Here is an 11,330-nt window from a genome sequence, read left to right as displayed (position 1 = left end):
CAGAAATAAAACCATGGATCTATAAATAACATTGAACTGAACTAAGCTGATGATTTCTCGATCGTAGGGTATCAAAGGGGTCACCGAAGCCATGCTTTAAGGTGGTGACCATAGGTTGGGAGGGCCATACGCGACCACAATACCATCCGTGGATTCGCATAGCTAACTTTCTCCAAAACTTTTCTGTCCCTATAATACTTATTCCTGAATTTATTTATCGTTCTCTTCCGGTTTCAGTTTACTATCCTCTCTTGTCGCTAGCACGCTTATTTCTGATCTTAGTGATAATAATGTGTAGTCAGTACGCGAATCTGTAGGCGCAAGACCTCCACCCCCAAAGCCGACGAGCGAGTGCCGGACCCTAATAGCGTGCACCGCAACTGCAGATTCCCGATTTCATGCAACCGTTACACGCTACAGGAGCAATATGTATTGAATTTTCAACTTTAAGATGCCAGCATCCTATCAGATATCCCTTATTTGCATATATCGTATAAAATATATCGTATCAGATATCCCTTATTTGCATATTTTATACGATATATGCAAATAAGGGATATCTGATAGGATGCTGCCTGTTAGGAGTTCTAATAGTCTAGTTTTTTGGCTTATTCTCGGCATTTTGGTAAACACGGCCTGGCAATTTAACCATCTGACAAACAGCTGGCATCTTAAAGTTGAAAATTCAACAGGGATCTTTTAGGGTCGTTCCCTTAATTGCTGAAATTTTCTGTTGAGTTTTCAACAATTCAATCCAATTCCTCCATATTTACAAGTGACCAGGGTTACCCTCTTACTTTTAGTCGAGAACAGCGACAACTCTGATTTTCAGCAATTCAACAAAATTTTCAACACCATGGAGGCTGTTGATTTGCGGAAATTTTTGAAAGTTGACTTAGTATGGAACAGCTGATTAACAGCTGACCAAAATTCAACAATTCAGCAATTCAACAGTTTAGGGAATACCCAGAATGTTAACTGAAATGTATTAGTCTCGTCAATACTTATCGATTGGCTCCAAAAAAAAGTTTGCCACGCCCACTCTAACGCCCATAACGCATAAATCTGTCTACCGCCCACATACCATATATTGAGATCGCGGGTAGGTGGCGCATTTCAATCTCGCTTAACTGCTTGCATATCTCCATTTTCCTTTGGTCCCTTTAGCTGAGTAACGGGTATCTGATAGTCGAGGTACTCGACTATAGCGTTCTTCCCTGCTTTTAAGATTAGAGAATATACAGATATATAATAGTCTGAGAAAATAGCAGTTATTTTTGAACACGGAAAAGCGATTGATAAATGAATTTAGATATATGGCTATTAAATTTAAAGTTTCGTATCACATATTTGAATTGAATACAAAAACGTATCTTTTGATAATAAGCATATTAACTGCATAATTTAATTTGCAAGTATTTGAATCAAATCAGAAAATATTTGATGCGAAGCTTTTCATATTTACTTTAAATTTTTTCTGTCAATATATGAATTTTTAAAATAATTAAATTAACTATGATTATTATATTTAATATTTTCCTATTTAAAGTTAATGAAAACTGCAATGGATTAAAAATAAAGTGAAGGATATTAAAACTGAATAATTTTCGCATTGGTTTTTAATCCATTGCTGTTGTTTATTAACTTAAATTACTTTAATTTAGTACTTTAGAAAGGACGGGACAAGTTAAAGTTTTGTATTTCCCTTTTATTCCCTTGCAACTGGCGTGGTGCACTATGAATTCCTTCCACCCGGCCAAACTTTAAGTAACGAATTTTATTTGAGCGTTGTGCGTCGTATGCGTGAAGCAATTCATGTAAAAATGGCAGAATTATTAGCAACAACAAATCTTTTTTTTTGCACCACGATATTGAACCGGTTCACATTTCGTTCTTCGTGACCATTTCGCCAAAAATTCGACGCATATCGTTTTGCAACCACCGTGTTTTCCTGTCAATTGTGGAGATAAAATCTCAATCGAAGAAGGCGCTGATGGCTACGCCGAAAAGGAACCTTTTTACATTTTTTTAGCATTGTTGTTAAATAACATAAATTGTTGTCATAACTGTGTTTCATCGGGAGGTGACTACTATAAGAGGAATTAAATTGATATACAAAAAATAAAGATTTTTAATTTTACAAGCAAATTCACCTTACTTTTTGCCCACAGTAGTATAATTAACGAATAATTCAATTATTGTAATTTTTTTCATATTTAATTATGTAGGAAGGTAATCGTATTAATAAATGGCTCAGGCACTTTCTACTTGCTCCTAATCCTTTTTACAGTGATAGCAGCTGCAGGACACTGCACTTCTAAATGTAACGTTTCGAATTCCTTCAATGCATAACACGCGGCGTTGTATCTAAAATGGTTGCTATTAGTTTTGAAGATGTTTATTTCATCGCAAAGGCAAACCAACCTCCTCTGACTTCATCATATTGCAGCATTGGCCAACACTCACAACTGGCTTGGGTGGCTTGAATAAAGCAGCCGTCGATGCTCCTGTCCAGGAAACGGAGGGTACCGAGTAGGATTCGCAGAATCCACGGCACGCGTTGGTCGTTATGATAAACTCCACGCAATCCGGGATGGACATTTTTCGCGTATTTCCAACTTTATGGCAACCAGGACGTAGCCAGGCGTCGTTGCTCACCGAGATACTCCCCCCGATCATAAGCCAGAAGGAGCAGCAGAGGAGCACCAGTAATTCAACCGACCTCATCTTGGCAACTGTTGAAATAGGCTATGTGCCCTAATGGCTTTAAAGCCAAAAAATTATCCTGGCGCCTGCGCAGGAGCAATATGTATTAATATGAAGTCTGCTAAAAAAGAATTTTTTGTAATTTTAATGGCAATAAAAAAATGACCATAAAAACTAACGAGGGTGGTCCGATAAAAACTTAGCCTCCAAAAGAAGAACGAAAATTTTGGAAAAGTGGCGATATATTTCTCAACATAATCCCCCTTTAGCTCGATACACTTGACCCAGCGATGCTCCAACTTTTTTAACCCGTCTGAAAAATACGTTTTCTCGAGGTCTGCAAAATAGGCCTCTGTGGCAGCGACGACCTCCTCATTCGACGCAAATTTCTTTCCAGCGAGTGACTTTTTCAAGTATGGAAACAAAAAAAGTCACTCGGAGCCAAATCTGGAGAATATGGTGGATGAGCATTGCATTTGCTATTACCTTGTCACTGCAAGGATTCGTAGATTGCTGTGCCAGTATGTACCATGTGGCGCTGTGACAAGGCGGACGGAGGAAATGTCGAAAAGACGTGAAATATAATCGAAGAAATTTAAACACTGATTGTCGAGTACCCGATTTAAGGCGGCAAGTGCCTTTGGGTAATTGGTCTCAGTCATTTTGTATGCTTTCACGGTCCCCAGCGCTTCATTCTCCAAGCACGAAAACAGGTGATTAAATTTCTTGACGTCGCTAAGAGTTGGATCGCTATCTATAAGACTGGTGAATAAACCAATAAAGTTCTTAAACTCTGAGAAGCATCCAGAGAACTTGGGCAAATTCATTCGAGGTACATTTTTGTTGTGCGAGCTTGTTGTATTAAGGGTTGAGTAAAGTAATTGTGGTCTTCGATTTTGTACAGTAGCTGACATATAAAGAGATTTTGTGGCTACACACTTATGCTCAAGATCAGCTCGCGAGGACAATACCGGATTAATTAACACAATTTCCTCTTGGAGGTTAAATGCACGATCTATGTAATTGTTTAAAATGTCTAATCTGCACTATAATTCGCTGCCTCGAATTGTTACGATTTGTTGTTGCATAAAATATCCCCCTTAACACTTTCAAGTCGCGAGTGAAATGTGTTGGCACGATCATTGCCATAATTGACATCAGTTACACTTGAACTTTGTTGACGACTTAAACGTCGTCTCGGAGCCACATTGCAATTTTACGCTAAATGCCAATATAAGTGAATATTTGCAACCCGCTGACTTAATTGAAAGCAATTCTCATGTAGAAAGCACAGTCACCTAGTGTTGCGATATGTTCTATTAGTTGAAATTATTTTTACCTTTTGATTTAAATATTTTTAATTTGAATACATTTTATAACTGTACTCTAATGGAATGCGAACTTAATTGCAAGTGTGAGCCGTTACTCTCAGGCAGAGAGACAAACTGAAATCCAACTCGAATTCACGAAACTCGGGCTAAGCACGGATCGGTGAACTGTACTTATGCGATGTATGTACTTGTATATGTCCACGTTGGTATGTACATATGAAGAGAGAAAGAACGGCTCAAAGCAACCAAAGAACCAACTGTATATGTGTGACACGTGTTCGCCTCAAAACTTACGCCTGGTTGCTTGCAATTTGTTACTTAGCGATTAGTGAAATCCAGAGGCGTGTCCAGCAGTATAAGCCCAAACTAAGATTTCACGGTGAATTTACGTATAGCCGATTTTCTGCTATATATAAACTCGCAGCTGCAACGCAGCGAGTGACAAGAACGAGTATTTAACAGAGCGATAATGAGCGATAACCACTTTAGGCGGTAAAATTCAAATCTTTTCCATGAACAAGCTCGTAAGGAACATAGGTAGAGATCTTGCAGCTCGGACACGTTCGGGGTTATTTTATTTGCTCGCAGCTTGCTATGCCCCGTCTCATAGCTAAGTAGCCCAAGTTGCAAGTTCTACGTGTTTCCCTCACATACCACTCTTATCAACAAGTTACGACTAAACAGGGGTAACGAGAACTTGTCTTTGATGGCAGAACGATCGCGTCACTGCAATAATAACGATGGTTACTGGAAACTATGGATCTCGGAAACTATCAGAGATAGAGAACTGGAATTTCAGATTTTGATTCCGTAGCCTTGAGCAGCGCATGTTTGTTAAGCGAATATGCCACGCCCACTCTAACGCCCACAAGCACACAAAATCTGTGGCGCCCACAATTTGCTAGAAAAAAAATTTTAGCTGCAATGTATTAGTCTCGTCAATAACTATCGATTGAAACGATTTGCCACGCCCACTCTAACGCACAGAACGCTTAAATCTGTCTACCGCCCACATAACCATACATTGAGGTCAGGGGAAGGTGTCAGTCGCGCTTTGCTGCTTGCATATCTCAATTTCCCTTGTGTCCCTTTAGCTGAGTAACAGGTATCTGATAGTTCTTCCTTGTTTTTAAATTGATAAATGCGTATTTAAGCACTATACTATATTACTTTAGTGTAATAAATAGTGATATGAAATATATTCTTAAGTAGGTTCGGGAACTTTGGTTATGGTAGCAGTTTGCGTAGTTGGCTCGGCTGATACTGCAAAGTGTGCTGTCGGTGAGACAGTGAGACTATGAGGAAGTGAGACATAATATGCTGATCAGCAATTCTCATCTGCAGTGGGTGTTACTCAGCGCCTGGTACTGTTGCCATCTTGGCTACTGCTTGATTTGTTTGGTGCTGGTCATGTTAAGCACCCTTGAGTACGAATAGTTCTATTATCGAAAATGTATTATACGATCTACTAAATAAATACATTTTCTAAATAAAAATGGGTGTAAAACTTTTAGCTATTTATAGCGAGTTTTTTCAAAAGTTTTAGAACTTAAGTTTCCTATTCTATGAAATTAATCATTTGGCACGTCAGTGGGATGTGGACCTTCTGCAACAAAGCTTAGATAAATTTAGGTTGGTTAAATTTAGAAATGTTGTAAGAAAGTAAGAATTCGTGTAGTTGTTAAGTTTATGAAAAGTCGGTTCTATATTAATTAATTTTTCTCTTACAGTATGTAATTCAGTCAGCTGCAAGGAACCAATTTACCTAGCGATTAATTCTCTTTTGGACGAGTCAGTGTCGCTAGTTATACCCGTTACTCGTAGAGTAAAAGGGTATACTAGATTCGTCGGAGAGTATGTAACAGGCAGAAGGAAGCGTTTCCGACCCCATAAAGTATATATATTCTTGATCAGGATCACTAGCCGAGTCGATCTAGCCATGTCCGTCTGTCCGTCTGTCCGTCTGTCTGTTCGGATGAACGCTGAGATCTCGGAAACTATGAGAGCTAGGCTATTGAGATTTGGCGTACAGATTCCTGAGCTTCTTACGCAGCGCAAGTTTGTTTCAGTAGACTGCCACGCCCACTCTAACGCCCACAAACCGCCCAAAACTGTAACTCCTACAGTTTTGATGCAAGATAGAAAATTTTAACTGAAATGTATTGTTCTCAACAATACCTATCGATTGACCTAAAAAAAAATTTGCCACGCCCACTAAAACGCCCACAAACCGCGAAAACCTGTGACGCCCACAATTTGCATGCTAGATAAGAAATTTTAACTGAAATGTATTGGTGTCGTCAATACCTATCGATTGATCCAAAAATAAATTTTCCACGCCCACTCTAACGCCCATAACGCTTAAATCTGTCTACCGCCGGTAGGTGGCGCATTTTAATCTCGCTTTGCTGCTTGCATATCTCCACTTCCCTTTGAGTAACGGGTATCTGATAGTCGAGGTACTCGACTATAGCGTTCTTCCTTGTTTTTGAATGGCTACATAGATCTTCAGGCTCTATTACTTTATGATGTATCAATGCTAAGTTCGATACATGAATCCCTTCTTCATCGAAAGAAATCTCATTCTGCCGTTTGCTATCTTCTACATCAAATTGTTTATTATTCACCGGATTTTCATCTTTCGTTGGCTCATAAGCAGAGTTCGGTCCTCAAAGATCGTCTACGACTTCTTCCAAAATATTGTTGATTTCCGTATCAGATGAGGTTACTTTATTGAAAAAACCTGTGACTACATAGCCAAGACTTGTGGCTTGCGTCAGCGGCTTGTTAGGTCCCAGTCTAAGAAGTTCACCGGTCATAAAACAAGGATATACACCAGCCACTAAGTTTAGGTCAATGGGTTCAGGTTGCCGAAAGTCGGGATCTGCTAACGGCAGTCCTTCGGGAATATTAAGATAATTTTCAATCGGTAATGAAGGTTGTTTGGTAATGACTGTGGGAATAAAAAATATCTCTACTAGTTTTTCAAAACCTGATGTACAAGCCGAGAGTTTTAGTATTGATCTTATTGCTGCTGTTATTTTTCCTCCGATTCCAGATATTTTAGTCGGTGACGATATTTCAGTGAGTTATGCCGTCGCGGGCAGATTCGACAATTTACAGTTTTCAACCTTATAAGTTGTAGACATACAATTTGTGCATGGTTCTACATGAATAATAGCTTGGCATCGCGTTTTGGGGCCCATTTCCTGAAAACGGTTACACGCTATAAGTTGATGTCGTCCTAAGTGACAAATCTTACAGCTGTCTTCGATGTGAATTTACTGATCGCGGAACGTTGCTGTAGGTTGTGCGCTTATCATCTCTAGCATGCAAGCCCGCCGCTCAATAAACGTTAGTACACTTCTTAACGTTGAACTTCCGTTGATGCATCCGCTGAATATTCCAGTGCTGCTAGAGCCTGATGGTCTAGTTTTCTTCTGATAATATAAAACAGGATTGGATCCCAGGATATTGTGCTGATATCGAGGTTTTTAAGGTTACTTAAAGTCCTTCGCACTGTGTCATGTTGTGCTCGAAGCTGTCTTGGAGACCCGTTAATTTGCATATAAGCGACGATTTCTCCTATTGTAGCAAATACTAATATTCTGCCGTTTTGGCTTTTAGTCGTTGCCAGGTGTCGATGTAGGGCTAGGTTGATTGAGAGATGATTCTAATTCGTTGCACCGTTTTTTTAGTTGACGGATAACCATGTCACTCTTGATTTGCTTGACTAACGGGTCATTTGGGTTGTTCTGGATTCGCCGAGGTGCCTTTTGAGTGCCGCTTGCTGACGCCATGTTGTCTTTAAATACCTGCTGATATTTCTCGCTCAGATCCGTTAATCCGGTTAGTCTTGGGGCATACTCATCTCCAGTGGGTAATGATTACGAGTTCTATTCCCGGAGGTGGAGAGTAGAACCGCGGAGTTATAAGTTGCGTTGATAACTGATTTATTCTTAAATTAATTCATGCGTATATAAGCACTCTACTTGGAACACGGAAGTTTAGTGTATGCTGATCAGCAATTCTCATCTGCAGTGGGTGCTACTCTGCGCCTGGTACTGTTCCCAACTTGGCTACTGCTTGATTTGTTGGGTGCTGTTGAGCACCCTTGGGTACGAACATTTCTGAAACCGAAAATGTATGATCGTATAATACTAAATACTAAATAAGTACACTTTCTAAATAAAAACGGGTATACAAATTTTTGCTATTTATTGCTAGTTTTTCTAAAAGTTATAGAAGTAAAGTTTCCTAACATCGTTTAGGGACAAGCTGACGAACAAAATAAAATTTTAATTTTGAGAAGTCCCCCAAAATGTGGTTTTGCGTATTACTTTTGAACGTGCATCCGATTTTAACAAATGAGGTGTAATTCGACGCGTAATAAGTACACTTGCACCAATCTTTCTCCCAAGCCAATTGCGTTTTTTTAAGTCTTGGTATGCAATCCTTTTAGTTATTGCAATACCTTTCACTTGTAACGAAGCGACGATCACAGTAGATTTTCATTTCTTCGTGTATTTAAAGTAGTCGACACTCTCCTGGTGCGTTTCGTCAGTTTGGTGGGACCTGTGCTTTTTCAGTAAAATTCCACTTTAAGCAATAAGTTAACTCTTGTCACTTTTTTCATCTATAGTACCTCATATTTTTCTTGTTTAAGCTAGACCTGAACACACACAACACTTAAGTGCGTGAAAAAATAGTTTTTGTTTTATATCAATTAATTTTACAGTGGTTGTTTGTAAGTTAGTATACCTGAATACCATTCAGATGATAGTATATCTGGCTATGTTGGGATATATTTCTACCACTCTAGTTTAAAGCAAGGAAGAACGCTATAGATACCCGTTACTCAGCTTAAGAGACCATAGGGAAATGGAGATATGCAAGCAGCAAAGCGAGATTGAAATGCGCCACTTACCCGCGATCTCAATATATATGTATATTTTTTGTGTTAATCGATAAGTATTGACGATACTAAATCATTTCAGTTTAAATATTTTTCTAGCTTAAAAATTGTGGGCGCCACAGGCTTTGGCGGTTTGTGGGCGTTAGGGTGATCAATCGATAGGTATTGAAATTGTGGGCGCCACAGGATTAGGCGTTTTTTGGGCGTTTAAATGGGAGTGGTATATTCGCGTAACAAACATGCGCTGTGTACAAGGCTACGGAATCTAAATCTCCCAATTTTCTATCTTTGATAGTTTCCGAGATATCCGAGTTCATATTCATATTTTCGATTTTTTGAAGTTTGTGGGCGTTGAAGTAGGCGTGGCAAACTTTTTTTTTTGATCAATCGATAGGTATTGATAAGAACAATACATTTCAGCTACATTTTTATTCCAGCATCAAAACTGTAGGAGCCACAGTTTTGGGCGGCTTGTGGGCGTTAGAGTGGGAGTGGCATCCTGCTGAAACAAACTTGCGCTGCGCGCTCAGGAAGCTGCACGCTAAATACCAATAGCCTAGCTCTTATAGTTTCCGAGATCTCAGCGTTCATCCGGACGGACGGACAGACGGATAGACGGACATGGCTAGATCGACTCGGCTAGTGATCTGATAAAGAATATATATACTTTATGGGGTCGGAAACGCTTCCTTCTATCTATTACATACTATCCGACGAATCTAGTAACGGGTATAATAACATTAATTAAACATTTTTATAGTTTTTTGCAATTTTTGAATCTACACAACTATAAAACGTGACTAATTAGGATATACATACATTAACAATCAATTTCAATAGGACCCGTTATTACCTTCTAAAAATAACTATTCAACAACATATAGAGAATGTCAGTAGCCTAATTAATTCATAAACTGACCATTTTTCAGCTGTTATAGCTTTTCATGTATTGAACTGTTTAACGTCATCTAAAATTTCGAGGACCCTATAACAACGTTGAGATAAACTGACAAACAAAAAAAGGAAGTACGCTTTAGTCGAGTGCCTCGACTATCAGATACCCCTTACTCAGCTAAAGGGGGCAAAAGGGAGATATACCAGCAGGAATGTAATAAACTAAAAGGAAAATTGGTACTACAGTTTTTTAACAATCAATTGCACTTAGACGATTTCAATAAAACCCGTTATTAGCATTTAAAAATAACTATTCAACGACATATAGAGAATGTCAGTAGCCTAATTAATTTATAAGCTGACCATTTTTCGGCTATTATAGATAGCTTTTCATTTATTGAACTGTTTAACATCATCTAAAAGTTAGAGGACCCTAGAACAACGTGGAAACAAACTGACAATAAAAAAAAAAGAAAAACGCTATAGTCAAGTGCCTTGACTATCAGATACCACTTACTCAGCTAAAGCGATCAAAAAGAAGATGGAAATATACCATCAGGAACGTAATATTGTAATTCGTAACCTAGGCGCGATTTAACTAAATGCGAGCAGCAGACAGATTTAAGCGTCAATCGATAGGTACTGACGAAACCAATAAATATCAGTTCAAAATTTGTTGTTTTGGCGGCTTGTGGCACATTAGCGTAGCAAAGCCGCGGAATCTAAATATGAAATCCTAACATTCTAGCTCATATAGTTTTCGAGATATCAGCATTCATGTGGATGATTTTGTGTAGCTTATGGTCGGCTTGTGGGCGTTAGAGTAGACGTGGCAACATTTTTTTATGGTCAATCCATAGGTATTGACGAGAACAATACGAGTAAAATTTGTTTCATGATTTAGAACTGATGGAGCTACAGTTTTGTGGGCATTAGAGTAAGCATGGCATGTTAACGTTTGATGCTAAGGAATCTAACTTGTGATCCTGATTGAGAATATATATACTTTATGATGTCAAAGACGACTTCTTTTTTTCCCCGAAAGCTACCCATTAACGTAACAGTAACGAAAATAAAAAAAAACAAGGACGAACGCTATAGTCGAGTACCTCGAGTATCAGATACCCGTTACTCAGATAACAAACCTTAAAATAAATATGCCTTTATGTATGTTTTTCGCCGCTCGAATTTGCTCCCGATTACTATGTTAAAATCGGTACCCAGGGAACACCACGAGGAGGCCGTTGCTTTGCAACGGAGTTTTTCAAACCAAAATTTAGTTTTGGGGACCTTCGAGTCGACTTGAGTTGTCTAACTTTACAAATTCGAAAACTCCATGTTCCCCAAAAATTTTGTTTATCCGTACCATACAGAAGGCATAATTATTAATGGTACCAAATAATTTAAAATACTTATTTTACGTTCCTACAACCTACTTATACTTTTTTTCTTTTTGATTTTTTCAATAATTTGCTACATTAATA

General features: G+C 38.6%; 1 protein-coding gene across 1 annotated transcript; it reads right to left on the bottom strand.

Moving 5' to 3' along the window:
- Positions 1-2,195: 2,195 nt before the first annotated feature.
- Gpa2 (Glycoprotein hormone alpha 2) lies at positions 2,196-2,751 on the bottom strand. The gene is made up of 2 exons (XM_070998481.1): positions 2,425-2,751; positions 2,196-2,367 (listed from the first exon to the last, which is right to left on the bottom strand). Exons 1-2 carry the CDS (start codon positions 2,725-2,727, stop codon positions 2,275-2,277), a joined length of 396 nt encoding a protein of 131 aa, XP_070854582.1. The 5' UTR covers positions 2,728-2,751; the 3' UTR covers positions 2,196-2,274.
- Between the last annotated feature and the right edge of the window lie 8,579 nt (positions 2,752-11,330).

Source organism: Drosophila suzukii (genome assembly GCF_043229965.1).
Source record: "Drosophila suzukii chromosome 2 unlocalized genomic scaffold, CBGP_Dsuzu_IsoJpt1.0 scf_2c, whole genome shotgun sequence".
Taxonomy (NCBI): domain Eukaryota; kingdom Metazoa; phylum Arthropoda; class Insecta; order Diptera; family Drosophilidae; genus Drosophila; species Drosophila suzukii.
The sequence above is the reverse complement of the archived record's forward strand: the minus strand, read 5'-3'. Positions and strand labels throughout refer to the sequence as shown.